The following is a 20,685-nucleotide window of genomic DNA, read 5'->3' as shown; positions in this document are numbered from 1 at the left end:
GCTCTGCATCTTCTGCTCCGGCTCGGGGAACGAGAACAGGGCTGTGGAGTGAGTGGGGGTGCAATGATCAGTCGGCAGAGGGAGTAGGAATGGACGGCCGAGGAAAGTGGGAACAGACAGCAGAGGGAGCAGGAATGTGACCAACAAAAGCAAACCCAAGAGCCTGGCCTGGCTTCCTTGGTCCTTCGAACTTCCGGTTACAAAGGTGATCCGTGGCGGGACATGCTCTAGGGCATGTGACCTTCAGCCTCAGTTCTCCCTGCCTTGTGCTCCGGGGCTTCCCTTCATGTGTCTTCTGTGCCGGGTCACCTGCTTGCCATCCCTTGCCATCATCCTCTTTGCTTGTGTTCTCTCCTGTTTTGGCAAACACATTCTACCATCCCTCCTGCAGAAGCAGTGCATCGCACGTGATTTGTGCGTCATAGCAACCGGTTGTTCTACCATCCGGTCGATTTGCATATTACGCTTTTATTATATAGGATTGCTATTGCATTTGTTATTCTTCAGTAGTTGATTCAAGAATGTAGCAATCTTATCTTTGGCTTGTCTTTAGTTCAGATACTTATTGGATAACTAGTAATCACAAGGAACTGTGTATGTGCATGTGTGTGTTTTAATGCCTGGGCATTGGTATTTCATCAATCACCCCGTTTTGAAAGCCACCAATTTCAATTGAGGAGAGGATGGGTAAGCAAATGATTGGACCAGTGGCACTCTGCTGGTGGGAATGACCGTCTCCCTGTGGCAATTTAGAACGATTCCCAGTGGAAGTTGGAGAAAGAGGAAAGCTTTCTCTGAGGTTTCAGGGGAGACTGGAGACATTGTTGGCAACCAATCATGGCCCGGCTCTATTTTTGTGATGTGGCTGCTGCGGTGTTTTGCCCAGGTTTTTACGAGTGGATTTTCTTTTCTTTTACTTAGGAGTCATTTCTGTATTTTGGTTCTCAGCTGAATATATGTATTGCAGATCCCTATGGGATTTTAAGCAGAAACATATCAGCTTTTCAGTTTTAAAACATCCCTGCAGGAAGGACTAGGAAAAGTTTGTGAGTATTTCTGGTAGGAAATCGTGGTAGCCGAGATTAAGGTGTGAGACATGGAGAGCTTTTTGGGATAAGCTCAATAGGAATTGTTAGTGAAGTTTAGAACAGCTGTGGCTGCGAGGAAGGGGTCAAGAATGACAAGTTTCTGGTTCAAAATATAAAAGCTATGAATATTGCCAGTAATCGATTTCTTATTTTGCTTAATATGTTGGTAATATAGAGAGAATATTACAATGACTCCTTGCCTTTGCCTTGAATATAAGACTGCTATTTAGAGTTTCTAGAAGTGATTTTGGAATGTAATTTTGTTTTCTGCTTTTCTGGTTTAATAACTTCGTTATGAATTCCTTACCTCATGAATTATTGAAACATATATTCAAAATTACATCACTTTAAAAAAAAAAAACACAAAATTGCATCACTTAAATTTGATTTTGGAGACTATGGCTGTAGTAGACAGAACCCTATGATTCCAGTAGGATTTTGAAGGGAAATAGAACTTCAGAAAATCAATGAATTAAACTTGGCCTTTTCTTTCCAGGGGTCCCTTCAGCGTTGTGCGGCGATGCATCAACAGGGAGACTGGGCAGCAATTCGCTGTAAAAATCGTTGATGTGGCCAAGTTCACATCCAGTCCAGGGTTAAGTACAGAAGGTAAGAGATGGATTTCAAGTAAGTTATTTGATGTCTGGCTTTATTTCACCTCCCAAATCCATTTATCAACCTACCCTTCATCTGGGGGGTGGGGAAAGGGGGGTAAAATGTAGTGAGAAGTGGGTGAAGACTGTGAAAGCTCCATTCTAGTTGGTTAGGATTCTAGAAGCTAGAACTTGAAAGATAGAGTTATTTACAGAGTTAGAAAGTCATCTATGATTGCTTATAGGCCTGTGTTTTACTAGGAAAAAGGTGAATTCAGAACATATATTTTAGGGTCTAATTTTGAGTCCTTGGTACTGAACGTGGGATGGGAAGGGAGGGATGAAATAATGACAAAGATAATTACTGATTCACTTGATCTCACACATCTAGAGGAAATAATGAACAACATAAACAGACCCAGAGAAAGAGAAGCAGCGATCAGACTCTCAAACCTCAGAGGGAAAGTAAGGGAGGATGGGGGTAAGGGGAAGAGATCAACCAAAGGACTTGTGTGCATACATATGGGCCTAGCCAGTGGCCATGGACAACGGGGGTTGGGGGGGGCATATCTAGGGAGGGGTTTGGGATGGGAATGGGGGAATAAGGACAATTATGTGAGACCATAATCAATCAATCAACCAATCAATAAATAAATAATAATTTAAAAAAAGATAATTACTGATTAAGAAGAAACGCAAGTGGATTTTCTTCAAGTCTGTAACTTACTTTAGGAACAGGATCTAAAAGAACTGAAAGACTCCTATCACATTGGGCTTAAGTCGTGTATGTGAAAACTTACAAGATCAGTACTGTTAGGACTTGCAGGACTTAAAATTTTGTTTCAAGACGTTGATATGTGATCATATTCATGTGTAAATAATTGTAAACAGTATGAAACATGTAATGTGATTTATTTTTATAGTTCTTAAGCCCTAGTTTCCTGGAGCCACAATTCAAATATGCTCATACTTCATATGGTACAATTATTATATTTTTCTAATTGACTGTCTACTAGCCTGAGACTTTTCCACAGTCCGGGAGAAGATGTCTTTCTTTAGTCCTTTCCATGTTATTCCCAGGAGAAAACCAAAGGCAGAGCAGCCTATTTCTCGTTTACCCACATAGCATGAGCTCCAAATTAATCGGTTCCTGCAGATCTTTTATTAGGATCATTACTTTTAAATACCCTGTTTCCCCGAAAATAAGACAGTGTCTTATATTATTTTTTTTCTCCCAAAGTTGCACTAGGTCTTATTTTCAGGGGATGTCTTATCTTTCCATGCGCTAGGTCTTATTTTCGGAGGATGTCTTATTTTCAGGGAAACACGGTACTTGCGTAAATCTTTGAAATATTATTCTCTCTATGCTGATTCCAAAGGATTCATGGAGGTTTTTGCTCCTAAAGAATCAGTAACTGATATTTCAGTTCTTTGACATTTTATGGTAAGATTTAGAGGTTTTACATCTCGTGGTTTCATGCTCTAGGATTGGTTGTTATTTACATTGTAAATTATCTTATACGTTTAGCAGAATTTAAAATTTACTTCTAACCAGGCTTTACAACTACATTATGTCTCCTAAAACTTTTTAACTGCATTTAAGTTTAATATACTGTATTTGATTTTCTGTTGTATTATCAACCAATAAAGAAAACCTTCCTGAGCATTGATTGAGGTAATTCTGCATAAGCCCAGTTTATGAAACATATCAATGCGTTGAATCTTTATTTCTTTCCATTCAATGTTCTGATACTGTTGATGAACTGTTAGTAAGATTCCAGTTTCAAGTCAAAAGTCTAAGTCAATTGCTCAATACACCTATAATACGGTGACTGAGTTCATCATTACACCTAATTCTGAATCCATCCAGGCTAAAGACAGGTTAGGAAGATAATTAATTACCTGCTCAGTTGGCTGAGGATGATTATTGGAGGCTGACCATCTTTTCATTGTACCTATCAGAGAGTCAAATGCCAAACATTTTTCAAAGAGGGGGTTGGCATGTAGCCCATGCCTCTTGGTTTAAGTCTTGCCTTTACCTAATATACTAGAGGTCCGGTGCACGAAATTCGTGCAAGGGCCTTGGCCTTGGCCCCGGCCCCCACCCACTGCCACGTAGCCCCCGCTCACCACCACTGCAGCCGGGGCCTCTGCCACCTCTGCCTCGGCCCCGGCCCGCTGTGGCTTTGTCCAGAAGGACGTCTAGTCTAATTAGCATATTACACTTTTTTATTATAGATGGGAAATTGTAGCTCACTCCTTCATTGCTTTGGCTATGTACATGTCTTCAAGTCCAGTTCTGAAGACAAGGCCAGGTCATTCCATTGATCCTCTGTGGTAGGGCCACAGCCTGTAGATGTTAAAAGATATCCAGTTGAATTCTATGTATTATGCATGTGTTTATCTGGTTTTCATCAGAGTTCAATGTTCCTCAAATAAAAGTGTGTGATTCGTTGTTTGTGTTTATGGCACATAATCAAAAATTTATCTCCACTCGGACCTTTTTTTTTTTTTTTTTTGGCAGTGGAGTTCCCATACCCTCCACTCACCATGTTTACACTAGCTTACTTTATTATAATTTGAACACATCTCAATATATATATAATAAAGCATTTTTTTTCATCACTTACAACTTCTTCCAACACTGTCCCCCGCAACTCCCAACTTCTTTAAAGTCTTTTCCCATCACTATATAGGCAACAAATTGTTCGGGTCCAAAATGACCTCCTTCATGGCTAAAGAGAGGAGAAGCATATTTTGAAGTGAAATGTAACACAACAAGAAGTTCAAATAAGTTCACAGGAGAACATCTAGAAATGCTGTATCTGTATTTACCATTACATCCTCTTCTAATTAAACCTGTCTCAGGCAACAGATCATTTAACATGTTATTCTTTATTCTTTTCCTTTTTGTCTTGTGGCTTATTTGATCTTTGTCATTGTCACAAATTTCTTTTCCTGTTTTCTTAGTGCATTTCTATTCAAATTTACTGTTGAGTAAAATACATTTTATAAAGGGCCACCTGGGCACGAACATGTACTGTGATCTGGCTAGCCCAGTGGTCGGCAAACTGCTGCTCGCAAGCCACATGCAGCTCTTTGGCCCCTTGAGTTTTTAGCGAAGGCCAGCTGAGGAGGACCCTAATTAAATTAATAACAATGTACCTACCTATATAGTTTAAGTTTAAAAAATTTGGCTCTCAGAAGGAATTTCAATCGTTGTACTGTTGATATTTGGCTCTGTTGACTAAGGAGTTTGCCGACCACTGGGCTAAGCTTTCACAATGCAAACACAAATAAAAGGAGCATCTACTCTTAAGAGACTTACAGTTTAATAGTCTCCAACTAACATTTTTATGAGAAAGCATATGCAGTAATTCTAAGTATAATGTTCACTTTAGCTTTTGAAATGAAATATGTACTTTGGTTAGAGACTACTTATATAGGATTTAATATTTTAAATTCTTACTATGCCACTGCAGATGAGATATTATAATTATTTTAATATCTCTTTTCCCATTAAAATCACAATTTTATTCTTCAATGAGGGTTTTTAATGTACAGGCTGCAGAATATCCAAGAACCCCTTAAGTGTATGCAGAATCATGTATGTATGTCCACTTTCCTAGGACAAAAATCCACAGCTTTTATTATGTTCCTACACAGTCATATTATTTCCTAAATAGTTCAGAATATCTTCTTTCACATTGGCATGTTGCTTCTGACTTGAGATTATTTTTGTACCTACATACACAAATCCCCATTAATGAAATTCCTTTATTATGATCTTAAACTTTTAATTAATTCACGTTATATCTCTTACTCTGCTGAGAGCCTTATGAACTTTAGATATCAAAATTAATTCAGGCAAAGTACTATAGGAAACATAAGAAAGGAAGATGTATGGAATGGGACACTGAATTGACAGAATTCTGAGATCCTGAAGAGACTCAATTCTTCTTTTTTAATATGTTTTTATTGATTTCATGGAGAAGACGAGAGAGAGAGAGAGAGAGAGAGAGAGAGAGAGAGAGAGAGAGAGAGAGAGAGATCAATGATGAGAAAGCATCACTGATCCGTGTCTGGTGCACACCCCCTTCTAGGGATCAAGCCCACAACGCAGGCATGTGCCCTGACCTGGAATTGAACTGTGACTTCCTGGTTCATAGGTCAACACTCAACCACTGAACCACACTGGCCGGGCAGGACTCAATTCTTTATGGTTTAATTTATTAAAGTTCAAAACTGATGGGTTTTATTTTGGAATATTAATTAAGCTATCTTCTAGAAGAATATAGATGGGGTTCCAGTTTGCTTAGTCTTCGTGACTATCTCATTCTAAAAGTTCCAAATGGCAGATGATGTCAGCAAAATCCGAGCAATGAGACCTTCCACAGTTCTCATCTCCATAAAAGCAAGGGTAGAACTAGCAAAAACTGCCATCATCCACTTTTTCAGAACTCTGGAAATTCGCCAAAGGCTTACAGCTTTTCAGGAAGAATTTCTTCAAGGAAAACAGCTTATTCCTGATAAGAACAGTGAGTGACCTTTGTGGCATGTTATCTGGCCCCAGGCCCATTCCTTGCTCTCTAGCTCCACTGTAACCTTGAAAACAGTCCGTAATCATGGTTTAAAAAAATATATGTACAGGAGCTTGGCTGCCACCAGGGGAGGCAGACAGAGATGGAACTTCTTCACAGCCTCATGCCCAGGAAGTTGTCATCATTTGGCCTGTCTGGAAGATGCCACTTGCAAGGCTTGAGGCGGAGGATAACAGTGGGGCCAGCAGAAAGCCAACCTAAAAGCTTACAAATAAAAGCTGATGAATGAGATGTCTCTTGGGGCCCTGAGAAGCTGCAGCATATTCCTGCGAATCTAGAAGGCCATGCAGCCCAACCGAGGGTGGCTTGGTTGGTTGGAGTGTGGTCCAGTACACCAAAAGGTGAAGGGTTTGAATCCCTATCAGGGCACATACCTAGGTTGTGGGTTCAGTCCCCATTTGAGATGCATATGGGAGGCAACCAATCAATGTTTCTCTCACACATCCAAGTTTTCCTCCATCCCTTCCCCTCTATCTCTCTCTCCCTCTCCCTCTTTCTTTCTTTCTTTCTTTCTCTCTCTCTCTCTCTCTCTCTCTCTCTCTCTCTCTCTCTCTCTCTCTCTCTCAAATCAACAACAACAACAAAAACATATCCTTGGGAGAGGATTAAATAAAAATTAAAAAAAAAGAATGCCATGCACAGGCACACATGTAGGATTGTGCACAAGCTCAGAAAAGACGAAAAAAGGACTTAAGCTCTCAACTCTAGCTGACTCTCAGGCTGTGGAAACAGGAATTGAATGCTTAGGCAGAGGTGGCCTCTCCCAGACTGTTGAAGCTGTACCCCAACACATACACAAAGCATTTTCAGAGTTAACACACTATTTAAAATGTCTCGTTGGGAACAAAAAGTTATGAGACGTGCAAAAAAACAAGAAAGTATGGCTCATTAAAAAAGAAAAAAACAATCAATGGAAACTATCCCTTGAGCAAACCCAGATGTTAGACTTACTGGAAAAATAGTTTAAATCAGCTATTTTAAATGTGTTCAAAGAAATAAAGGAAACCGTGTCTGAAAAACTAAAGGGAAAGTATGAGGATGGTATTTCACAAAATAGACCCTATTCATAAAGGCATAGAATTTGTTTTTAAAAAGAGAACCAAATAGAAATTCTAGAGTTAAAAATGACAGTAACCAAAATGAAAGTTCATTGGAGGAGCTCAATGGCAAATCTGAGCAGATAGCAGGAAGAATTAGCATTTTTGAAAATAGGTCCTTTAAGATTTTTTAGTTTGTCTCTGACATTTATCTTTAGCAATATTCTTTCTGACATATATCTCCTCAGGCAAGGGAAATAATGAATATGTATGCATATATGCATAATCCATGGATACAGACAATAGTGTGCTAAAGGCCTGGGTGGGGCAGGGGCAGGGTGTAGGTCAGTGGGGAAAAGGGAGATATCTGTAATACTTTCAGGAATAAAGATACATTTAGAAAATAAAAATACAATAAACAAATGGGACCATATTAAACTAAAACATTTTACACAGCAAAGGAAACCATCAACAAAGCAAAAAGACAACCTATTGAATGGGCGAAGATATTGGCCAATAATGCATCCAATAAGCAGTTAATATCTAAAACTTATAAAAAACTTAAACAGCTCAAAACAAAACAAAACAAAAAAAGTAGCCCTAGCTGGTTTTTTTCAGTGGATAGAACATCGGCCTGCAGACTAAATGGTCTTGGTTTCTATTCCAATCAAGGACACATGCTCAAGTTCCAGGCTCAATTCCCAGTAAGGGTTGTGCAGGAGGCAGCCAATCAGTGATCCTGTCATCATTGGTGTTTCTATCTCCTTCTCCCTTCCCCTCTGAAATCAATAAAAACATTTTAAAATCAGTAATAAGAAAATAGGCAATTCAATGGGCTCCAAAAACAAATTAATGAACAAAATAAGTACTTTACCAAAGAGATTGAAACTTTAAAATAGAACCAAACAGAAATTCTGGAGATGAAGAACTCAATAAAAGAGATCAAGAATGAACTAGTGAGCATAGGAAATAGAGCCAGCCAGAAGGAGGAGAGAATTTGTGATATCAAGTGTAGAAATATAGAAATAATGCAGTAGGAAGAAGAGATTTGAGCATTAAATACATTGAAGAACTCTATGAGAACTATCTGACTACATCATAAAGAGAAATATACGATTAATAGGCATACCAGAAGAAGAGAGGGAGAGGACAGGAGAACCTGTTCAAACGAATCATTGATGAGAACTTCCTAAACCTATGGAAAGAGCTAGATCCTCAAATCCAAGAAGCAAATAGAACACCTAATTACCTCAATTGAAAAAGATTTTCTCCAAGGTACATTGTATTTAAAGTGTCAAAAATTAACAACAAAGAAAGAATTCTCAAGGCAGCAAGGGAAAGGAAGAAAGTAACCTGTAAAGGAAAGCCCAATTAGGTTTTCATTGAACTTCTCGGCAGAAACTCTACAAGCTAGAAGAGAGTAGAACCAAATATTCAAATGATTGAAAGAATTTACCAACTAAAAATTATATATCCAGCAAAGTTATCCTTTAGATATGCAGGAGGAACAAAGACTTTTCCAGACATATGAAGGCTGAGGGAATTTATCACCAGAAAACCTCCATTGTAGGAAATATTCAAAGGGGTCATTCTACCTGAAAAAAAGAAAAGGTCACAAAACTATTAATAAGATCACCAATGAAGAAATCAAGAGCACGGACAGTTGCCCTAGCCAGTTTGGATCAGTAGATAGAGCATCAGTCTGCAGACTGAGGGGTCCCGGGTTCGATTCCTGTCAAGGGCATGTACCTTGGTTGCAGGCACATCCCCACTGGGGGGCATGCAGGAGGCAGTTAATCAATGTTTTTCTCTCATCGATGTTTCTAACTCTATCCCTCTCCCTTCTCTAAAAAATAAATAAAATATATATTTTTAAAAACATAAGAGAAGCAGAAGAAAAAGAAACCATCCAGTTAGACAGTGAATAAAAGACACAGCCTATACCCAAGAGAAATAAAACATATGTACACATAAAACCTTGTATATGAATATTAATAGCAGTATATTTATAATATCCAAAAGGTGGAACCAAAAATGTCTATCAACTGATGAATGGTTAGACAAATGTAGTATATCTATACAGTGGAATATTTAGCCATGAAAAAGGAATGAAATACTGATGCTTCAAGCTACAACCTAGAATACATTATGATAAGTGAAATAAGCCAGTCATAAGAGATCACATTATATATATATATATATATATATATATATATATATATATATATATATATATATATATATATAGTTTCTTATGAAATATATAGGTTTGCTCCAGTTTCAGGTACAATCCCAGGAAGATTTGTTGAGGCTATAAAAAGCTTATCGTAAAATGTATAATGGAAACACAAAAGAATAAGAATAGGTAAAATAGTTTTGTAAAACTGTAATAAAGTGGGAGGAATCATTCTATCCCATTTTAAGACTTATATAGCTATAAGTAATAAGTAATAATACGCTGTGATGCCGAAACTGGCTTGGCTCAGTGGATAGAGCGTCGACCTGTGGACTGAAAGGTCCCAGGTTCGATTCCGGTCAAGGGCATGTACCAGTGGGGAGTGTGCAGGAGGCAGCTGAATCGTTGTTTCTCTCTCATCGATGTTTCTAACCCTTTATCCCTCTCCCTCTCCCTTATGCTCTTTAAAAACAAAATCAATAAAATAAATTTAAAAATTAATATGCTGTGGTACTGGCATATAGACACATAGATCAATGAAAACTGATTAGATTATCCGGAAGTAACCCCACACAAGAACAGCCAACTACTTTTTGACAAAGCTTCAAACCCAATTCAACAGTTTGTGGGTGGTGGTAGTATTTTTTAACAAATGGTGGTAGAGCAATTGGACAGTTATCGGCCAAAAATTGAACCTCAACTTAAACTTCACCTCTTATATACAAATTAATTATAAATTAAAATATTAAACATAAAACTACATAACTTTTAAGAGAAAATATAACAGGGAATCATTGGCACCTAGGAGATGGAGTGATTAGACATGACACCAAATGTACAATCTATGGATGCAAAAAACACCACCACGAAACAACAGTAAAAAGAAAAAGAAAAAGAAACCACCCAATTAGACAGTGGGTAAAAGACATGGACATTTTCCCAGAAAGCTCCTCCCAAGCACATGGAAATGTTCAACATCATTATCTATCAGGGAAATAATAGACGTAAACCACAATGAGACATCACTCCACAGCCATTGGAACAGGCACAATACAAACCATCGTATATTCTGGAAGGATGTGAGGAAAATTGATCTTTCCTATATTGCTGGTGGGATGTATGAAATGGTACAGTCACTTTGGAAAATAATTGGGCAGTTTCTTTAAAAAGAACTAAGCATATACTTGCCATTCAATCCAGTAATTGTCCTCTAGAGAAATGTACATCCCAGAACAAGGAAAACCATATTCACACCAAGACTTGTAAGAAGGTTTTCATAAAATTGCTTTGAAATGGGCAGAATTTAGGAAGAACTAAAATGTCTTCCAATTAGTTAGTGGCTAAACAAATTGTGGCACATCGCTACCATGGAATGGTACTCAGCAAAAGAAGAAATAAAACAGAAAAATGATTGATGAATTCAGCTTCTTGGGTGGATCTCCAGGGAAATATACCCTGTTTAAAAAAACTACTTCTAAAGGTCATACACTGTATGACTTTTTTATAGAAACTTCAAAGTCATAAAATTAGAGAACTGGAAAATAGACTGTCACATGTAAGACCACAAACTTTGCGTGAGAAGCGCGAGGAGTGGGTAGCTGTGACTATAAAGGAAGAGTATGTTCTGGGCATGGTGGGGGCCATTGACTGTATGGTTTTACACATGGCGATAACATTGAGTATCTCTCCACATACACACACAAGTGGATGTGAAACTGGTGAAATCTGAATAAGCTCTGTCAACTATCCCAATGTCAATTTCCTGATTTTGACATTGTACTACAGTCAGTTATATAAGGTTTTACCACTGGAGGAAACTGAGTCCAGAACCTCTCTATACTATTTTTGTACATTCTGTTAAGGTACAATTTTTTTTAAACTAGAGGCCCAATACACCAGTGGGGTTCCTTGGCCTGGCTTGCGGGATCAGGCCGAAACCAGCTCTCCAACATCCCCCGAGGGGTACCGGATGACGAGAGAGTGCAGGCCAGGCCGAGGGGCCCCACTGGTGCATGATCAGGGACGGGGAGGGACGGGGAGGTTGGCCACCCAGGGAGGGACCACAGGAGGGCTCTGGGGCATGTCTGGCCCATCTCACTCAGTCCCAATCCACCAGACCCCAGCAGCAAGCAAACCTACCAGTCGGACAGTCTGCCCCCTGGTGGTCAGTGCATGTCATAGCGAGTGGTTGAGCAGCCTTAGCATATCATTAGCATATTATGCTTTGGTTGGATGAACAGCCTACCGGTCAACCGGACACTTAGCATATTAGACTTTTCTATAGGATAAAAGTATTTTTTAAATTTCCTCAAAATCTATATGCTCATTCACAAAGTGGGTAAGGAGCCCATACAAATTTGGGCATATAGGTAAAAATATTTTAACTTCAGGTTTTGGTTTTCATATCACCCAAATTGTTCTGTATGGTCAGAATGCTGATTAATGTAACTTGATAGCATAATCAAAAACTGTCACTTGTTTTCCTCAGGAAACATGAATATTTAATACTTAATTCACATAGGGAATTTATGTTCACTTTGTGGAATAATTACTGGTCTAGTTAATAAATCTGTATCTCCTCGTTTTGCATGCAGAAAGCATTTGCCAAAACCTATTATTTGCAGTTGCATTTTCTTAATGTCACCATTTCTTCCACTATGGGTTACAGTTGAAATGGTTAGAAATAATCCAACAAATTCCAAGATGTTATGGCTTATTCTGTCTTATTGTCACCAAAAAAAATCCATAAAATTCAATTCCTAGACAGGTTGATGATATGTTTTTAAGTCCTGATCATAAATTTAATATATCATATGATAGCCCTGGCCAGTTTGGCTCAGTATACAGTTTCAGCCTGTGGACTGAAGGGTCCCGGGTTCAATTCCTGGTCAGGGCACAGGCCCAGGTTGTAGGCTCGATCCTTAGTGTGGGATGTGCAGGAGCAACCCATCTATGATTCTCTCTCATCATTGATGTTCCTATCTCTCCCTCTCCCTTCCTCTCTGAAATTAATAAAAATATTTTTTAAATACCATAGGGTATAAATTAAATATTTGAAATAACAAGTCCCATTGTTTCAAGCATTAATGAATTGTCCTTTAAATGCCATGTCATATACATGTGCAATATTAATTTAATTATTTTAAGCTATTAAATAATCATTCTGATTATAGGTATTAATTGGCATACACACTTATGGCTGATGAAATCCTTAAATTTGGCTAGTATTTTTAAAAATCATATTAATGTGGTTCTATGGCGAAAACATAAAGGATTTTATATTTCATGCAGGAGTTTGAAAAAAAAACTGCTGGAAAATAGCTTCCACCTGGTGGAATAATTTCCAGTAAAACAGCAATTCTTGATGACACTCTAAAGCTGAAGCGGTTTATAGTCACTATCATTAAATCAGCTAGGCAGAAGAAGAAAACCGTGATTTCTTTCATCATCATTTTTTTATCTTTAAAAAATGCAGAGAAGCCTAACGCCCACATTACCTACTTCTGAAAGCATTTAGCTGTTTGTTAAACTAAAAAATTACAGTCCCTGATCGCATAGTCATTTAGTTACTAATGGCTGGCTAGGCGGTATATGTTCTTGCAGGCGTTTTCCCATGAGGATTTGTTTTTCTTTTTGAAAGCAATCTTCGTATGTAGAAAATCATGCATTCCCATAGGTCTTAGGCAAATGAGGAGCCTTGTTTTAGCAAACTGCCGTGATGGTCCATCTTTGGCTGGTTTTCCTGGTGGCTTTTGTGTGACAATATTAAAGTTTTTGAGGCTGAAGAGCCAACTTTAAAAACAAATACCCGTTTTTTAATGATGAGATCATTTTGCTGTATTGCACCAAGCGTTTCTGGACAACTATATTTAAAATGAGGCACCAGTTTTACAAACGTGAACTTTCAATTGTGTTGCTAATTAATTCCTGTACCAGTTACTGTTCTGTGAGTACTAACTGCTGATTAATCTCGAAAGCTGAGCCAATTCTTAGTAACTATCCTAAGGTCAACTCTGTGGGAAAAGAAAACATGGTTCCTTTCATCTTAATTTTTTTTGCCTTTAAAAAATGCAGAGAAGACTTAAGTCTGCATTACCTACTTCTGAAAGTACCTGGCTATTTGTTAGACTGAAATGGCTCATGCTTATGCAGTACAATTCCAGGTGAAAATGTGCCTTGGTATTGCATATAATATGTTGGCCATAATCTATAATATCAACATTTTATTCATAAGGATCTCTTAATCTGGCTTAGGTATGGCCCTCATGTTTACATATTAGAATTCTCAAACCTCTTTGGCTCATATATTCAACTTCATGTTAGCATCACGTTCAGGAAATGTACCAGTATGCAAACTGTGACATGAAAGACTGCTCATTTCGTATTCTGAAACTAGAGGCCCAGTGCACGAAATTCGTGCAAGAATAGGCCTTCCTTCCCCCGGCTGCCGGCACCAGTTCACAGCCCTGGCTTCATCCCGAAGGACGTCCCCGTTTAATTATTATAGCATATCATGCTTTTATTATTATAGATAAGCCACTTGGTTTTTTGGTTTTGGTTTTTGCTATTCCTCACCTGAGGATATTTTTCTCTTGATTTTTAGAGAAAATGGAAGGGTAGGGGAGAGACACAAAGAGAGAAACATCGATGTTAAAGAGACACATCAATTGCTTCCCACACACACCCCAACCAGGGCCAGGATCGAGCTTGCAACTGAGGGCCATGCCCTTGACCAGAACCGAACCTGGGACCCTTAAGTTCACAGGCCGACACTCTACCTACTGAGCCAAACCAGTTAGGGCATCGGTTTTTTTTGTTTTGTTTTGTTTTTAATTTTCCCCTCCTCCACTATATGGACTAATTTGTGCTTCATTTTTAAAAAATACATTTTATTGATGTTTTTACAGAAAGAGAGAGGGATAGAGAGAAACATCAATGAAAGAGAAACATCAACCAGCTGCCTCTTGCACACCCCCTACCTGGGATGTGCCCGCAACCAATGTACATGCCCTTGCCCGGAATCGAACCTGGGATCTTTCAGGCTGCAGACCGACGCTCTACCAGTGAGCCAAACCGGCTTCGGCTGTGCTTCATTTTTAAACCTTTTTTTTCTGTTCTCTACATATTTTCTTTCAAATCCACATTTTGCTAGCTTTAAAATCGTGATTTAGAAAATTCCTCCAGAAATTGTAAAAATAGAAACTACTAGTAGGTGATGGCAGAGATTTTGGCGGTCTGGTGGATGCATAAGCCCTTGGTATTGGAGCAATCGTATGTGGAAAACTCATTATATACAGTAGGTCACAAGAAGAACTTTGGAGTATAGTTACTAATTAAATTTAAGTCTGAGAAAGTAGACGAGTGACAGTTCTTGGATGTCTTGAATGACCGTCACCATTAAATCATCTACTAGTATATGGATAGATTTGGAAATAGCCTAAGAAAGAAGTCTTCTGTGAAGGAGGTTATCCAAAAAGAAGTTTGCAGGACACAGTTAACTAATGCGTGACAAATAAACAAATTCTGGCTTCCTTACAAAAACTTTCTTTGGAAGAATTATTTCAAGGAGGAAAAGGGGACTATTGCAATAGGAAGTAGGGCTATCTCAGTGTTTGGCAAACTCATGAGTCAGCAGAGCCAAATATCAACAGGACGATTGAAATTTCTCTTGAGAGCCACATTTTTTAAACTTAAACTTTATATGTAGGTACATTGTTGTTAAGTTAATTGGGGTACTCCTATGCTGGCCTTTGCTAAAGACTCAAGGGGCCAAAAGGCCACAGTTTGCCGACCACTAGGCTATCTTAATAGAGAGAATGCTCTCACATTAAGTTCTACAAATAACTCAAGGCTTAGACAAAAGGTGGTTGTTGTTTAACCAGGAGGGATATGTAAGAGATATTGCTGGTTTGGTTCCAGACCTGCCATAAAGCAAATCTCGCAATAAAATGAGTCACCAATTTTTTTGTTGTTGTTTCCCAGTGCATGCAACACTCAACTTGGTGGTTGAGTGTTGACCTATGTTTACACTATGTACTGTATCTTTTTAAGTGTGAAATCATATTATGCCAGAAATAAGCAATCTTTATACCTTAATTAAAAATACATTCACGCTCAAAAATGCTACCCATCACCTGCGCCTTCAGGGAGTTGGACTCTTTCTTCTGGTGGATGGTCTTGCCGCTGATTGGCTGCCGACGGGCCAGGGCGGAGCTGCATCCATTCACTCTCCTCTCTCACTTTCTTTGTTATGTGTGATGCTGTGGGATAGCCTTTCACCCACAGGAGATCTGCTTTCCAAATTGGAGCCGGTCCTCTCAGACACTGCTGCTGCTGCTTGGTCAGCTATGTTTGTGGAGCATTCTAGATCCCCGTTGTCATTTCATCCATCTTTACTGCATCCTCGCCAGCACCAGATTCCATCTCAAAAACCATTTTCCTTGCTCAACTGTAAGATGAGCACCTCGTCGTCTGTTAAAGATCTGTCCTGAGCTGCAACCACCCAAGCCCATCCGCAGGCTCTACTTCTAATTCTTGTTCTCTTGCTGTTCTCGCCACCTGTGCAGTCCCTTCCTTCCTGAAGGCTTGAAGCCCTCCACATCCTCTAAGAGGTTTGGAATCTGCTTCTTCCCAATTCCAATTCATGGGGAATTTTGACTCTTCCTCTGCATCCCAAATGTTCTTAATGGCATCTAGAATGGTGAATTCTTTCCATGAGGTCTTTACTTTATTCTGCCCAGAGCCATCAGAGGAATTCCTGTCTGTGGCAGCTATAGTTTTGGGAAATTTGTATATCCTATCTAATAAAAGAGCAATATGCAAATTGACCATCACTCCAACACATAATAGCTGCCCCCATGTGGTCAAAGATGGCTGTCCCCATGTGGATACAAGCTGGCCAGCAGGAGAGGGCAGTTGGGAGTGACCAGGCCTACAAGGGAGGGCAGTCTGACATCCCTCAAGGGGTCCCAGATTGGAGAGAGTGCAGGCTGGGCTGAGGGACACTTTCCACTCCCCCCCCCCATGCATGAATTTCGTGCACCAGGCCTCTAGTTAAATAATAAGACTGGAGCCCAGCCAATGTGGCTCTGTGGTTGAGACCTATGAACCAGGAGATTATGGTATGATTCCCAGTCTAGGCATATGCCTGGATTACGGGCCCGATCCCCAGTGTGGGGTGTGCAGGAGGCAGCCAATCAGTGCTTCTCTCACCCTTGATGTTTCTATCTCTCTTTTCCTCTCTGAAATCTATCAAAATATATGGGGGGAAAAGAAACATAAGAAGCAGTTTGCCCACTTGAAATTTCAGACATCTTTGGGATGTTATGAGAGTTGCAGGCTTAAAATGCTGAGTTGTCTTACTTACCAGTGAATAGAAGTCCAAATCAACTTGATGGTGAGAAAAGCAAGGGGATAAGGAGGAAACTAACATTTTAACAGACACGCTTCAGACTGGGCACAGGTGCTCCTGGGTGTTCACGGACACTTCTCAGCAATATTAGGCATGGGTGGTTTTAAGGGACCCAGTTTCTAAATTTTAACTTCTCTGTGGATTCTTCCTGAAGTCGATGCACCCAGAAAAATGCAAATGCCTATATTGGACATTGAGGTCCTCCTGGCTCACATACCCTTTCACAGTTTTTCTCACTCACTGTACCGTGGGCCTTCCACCCACCCAGAATCTCACTGTGATGTGTTGTAAGCTGTGGTGCGGTATAATAAAACCCTCCAGGATGCCAAACAGAGGGACCGTTTGAAAATTGGTGTCATGTTGAGAAAGGGAGTGACTCTCAACAACAGGGTAATACATACTTTTCCAAGTCAGATTGATTTCTTTCTTGGCTTCCAGCAAAATTAATGGAACTTATCAACCTGTTAGCTGGTGGATCATTAAAAGTAATTTTAAGACATTGTGGAGTTTGTGGCATATGAGTCAGAAGTTTGCTTTCACAAACCTAATCACGATGAGTGAAAGAAGCCAGGCATAAAAGGCTGTCTTACCCTATAATTCCATTTACTTAAAGTACAAAAGCAGCATAACTAATCTATGACGTTTAAAATGAAAATAGTAGTTTCCTGATCTGCATTTATTTTATTTTTTAAAATATGTTTTTATTGATTTCAAAGTGGGAGAGAGAGAGAGAGAGAGAGAGAGAGAGAAACATCAATGATGAGAGGGTCATGGATGATGGATGCTACCTCCTGCATGCCCCCTGCTGGGGATGGAGCCCACAACCCAGGAATGTGCCCTGATCGGAATCAAACTGTGACCTCCTGTTTTATAGGTCAATGCTCAACCACTGAGGCACACTAGCTAGGCAACCTGTACATTTATGACTTAAGTATAAGGTATATGTTGTCCCAAGGGAAAGAGAGTGGAACAGTTTATATCATCAGCTCATGTGGCCAGATGTGGCCAGACTATTTTTTTTTAATTTAGGGAGCCTTTATTAGCCACCCAGTGATTGTGCAGGACCACTTTTAAGCACATTTACCACATCCTGTTTTTGCAGAGCAAGCAACCCAAGATAAAACAGTTTTCCCAAGTAATGTCAGGGTCATGTGGCCAGTCTATTTAGATATTTACATTTTGGCTAGTAGGGATCTGATCTGTCCACAGAAGAGTTTATTCAGTTTTGGGGAAAGGAGTTATTAAGGACCTATTCTGTGCAGAATGTTAAGGATAAGAGCTGGTGCAGATATTAAGGGTGATACATGTATGAAGCCCTGGGCTCATGCTTGGCACATGTAGGTGGGCCGTCATTTCCCTCTCTTCATTAAGACTCAGCCAAGAGTCATGCTGGAGTTCTCTTCACCTTACCCACCTCAATCACATCTCCTCAACTGCCATTTGTTTAATCCTTCCATCTTCCTCCTACTTTTTAAAGTGCATTTTTATTAATTGTAGAGGGAGGAGAGAGAGAGAGAGAGAGAGAGAGAGAGAGAGAGAGAGAGAGAAACATTGATCAACTGCCTCCTGCACTCCCCCACCCCACCCCCACCCGCGTCCTGGTGATCGAGCCTGCTCTGGGACATGTGTCCTGACCAGGAATGGATGATTCTCAACCAACTGAGCCACATCAGCCAGGGATGACTTTTTGTTTTTAATAAAGCTACAGTAAAGTCGTTTTTCTACACTCTGACAAGATGTGATTTTTTTTCCCCTCTTATAATACTGTCAAACAAAACACATTTCTAAACATCTTTTAAATAAAAAGAGTCAAACACTCGTGTAACTTTACCACCTTTTTTCAAACTCTCTGCCCCCAGGGTGGCTGATAAAATAAATTTTTCACTCATACGTCTAAGGTGTTTATTAAGGACTGCTGATTTGGGGGAAATACGCCCTTTTATGTCTGGCTTGACATGTATTGGCTGTGTCTGGCTAGTTTAGTCACTGGAACCATCTTTGGTTTATATTCCTATGATTTCTATTTAGCTTAAGGGGATCTATTTTTTTTCTTAAAATTTTTTCTTAAAATTTCTCTCAGGATTTTTAACAGAGATCATCAAGCGCACATCCCTCTCCCATTTACATTTTACAGGGAGTTTTCTCTTAAGATGACTAGCACCTGTTAAAACTTTTTTTTTTTTTTTTGCTTTAATATACTCTTACTGCTTCAGTAAAGAGAAATTAAGTTGACCGACATATATTAAAAGCAATAGAAACTTATCAGGAGATCCTCTTAAATGATGAATAATTATTAAAACTAAGCTAAGGAAAGGGGCACAGTTTCGTGTCCACTGTGTGTTACTGGTCAGAGAAGTGACAGAGCCCGCCTGGATTGAGGGAGGGGGCACAGTCACCCTCTGAATGGGGGAGATGACAAAAAAATCTCTGTCCATCTTGACCACACCGAGTAATTTTTGAACTTCACCTTTGTTGCCTTACTGTGTGAGTGAGGTTGTAGTCGCTGGGGCTGCCTCACCCCAAGGCAGTACTAAAATTCCGCCATTGGGTCCCATGTCCTCAGTAAGCACCAATTCAGGATACGTTTGACAGCAGTGAATCATTTGTCATTGTGGAGAGGAGACTGAAATAAGGCCATATTGCATTCTACAATTAGAAAGAGACTATTTTCAATGTAGTCTGGCACTGTTTATTAAAACTGAATTTTAATATTTTCGTACCCAAAAGATAGGAAATTTATTTTAGGCAGGCTAGTGTTTTTGTTTTTTGTTTTTTATATGCGTTTGGAACTCTTTTTTAGAAGCAGAATATTAAGAAACAGGTAGTGGTTACCTTTTGAATTGTAAAGGGTTTTTCATTTTTTGTAACAGTTTCATAAAGCAGTACACCAATAATGAATTCTCAGAAAGAGAAATTAAAAAATCATTCCCATTTCCCATTGTAACAAGGAAATGAAGATACTTAGGAATAAACTTAACCAAGGAGGTAAAAGGCTAGTACTTGGAAACCTACAGGACATTGGAAAGAGAAAGCTAGAGGACAATATGAACAAGTGGCAGAATATACCATGTTCATGGATTGGTAGAATCTACATCATTAAGATGTCCATCCTACCCAAAGCAATCTACAGATTCAGTGCAACCCCTATTAAAATGCCAACGGAATACTTCACAGAACTAAAGAAATACTCCGAAATTTTATATGAACCAAAACGACCCTGAACAGCTGCAGCAGCTTTGAGAAAGTAGGAGGATATAACATCTGTCTATCAGGCAGTGGTGGAGGGGTCACCAAGGCTCCTGGAACATGTCATAGAATTCTCATGCGGGGCAGTCCTTAGGGCTGAGTGCAGAGCTAGGTTGACTTCGTCTGCATAGGCAGGTATAGATTGATTAACTAAAAATGTATGCATTGAAGCAGACTGGCTGTTGTTGGCTTTCTAGCATGTTTTAAAATGTTTAATTCCCAAACCAAGAAAAATTCTAAAACTAATCTCTCTCTCTCTCTCTCTCCCTCTCTCTCTCTCTCTCTCTCTCTCTCTCTCTCTCTCTCTCTCTCTCTCTCTCTCTCTCTCTCTCTCTCTACTTTGATTCTATATGTGACCCATTTGCTTTCTAAAATTCCAGACACGCAAAGGGTTTTCTGGGCATCTAGAGTGAATATTTTCTGGAGTGGGGGGTGTCAGTCCGAGTCCATTGAGGAGACAGAAATCAAACAGTACTTGGAGCAGGCAAAGTTTGACACAAACATTTATTACTAAGAGATTGGAGAACTCTGAA

The 20,685-nt window shown here is 39.4% G+C and overlaps 1 protein-coding gene across 7 annotated transcripts in view; it reads left to right on the top strand.

Annotated features, from left to right (window-relative positions):
* Nucleotides 1-20,685, top strand: part of CASK (calcium/calmodulin dependent serine protein kinase) — a 226,110-nt gene that overhangs the window by 45,221 nt on the left and 160,204 nt on the right. For 4 of the 7 annotated variants that reach the window (XM_084870112.1, XM_084870110.1, XM_084870109.1 and 1 more), the window contains exon 2: nt 1,585-1,715. In XM_084870112.1, coding sequence (XP_084726238.1) covers nt 1,585-1,715 — 131 coding nt within the window. The remainder of the gene's footprint in view (nt 1-1,584; nt 1,716-20,685) is intronic. The other 3 variants (XM_084870108.1, XM_084870113.1, XM_084870111.1) reach the window with 1 other exon arrangement.

The sequence above is a fragment of the Pipistrellus hanaki genome, assembly GCF_964339955.1.
Source record: "Pipistrellus hanaki genome assembly, chromosome: X".
Classification (NCBI taxonomy): Eukaryota; Metazoa; Chordata; class Mammalia; order Chiroptera; family Vespertilionidae; genus Pipistrellus; species Pipistrellus hanaki.
This window is presented reverse-complemented; position numbering and strand designations above follow the sequence as displayed.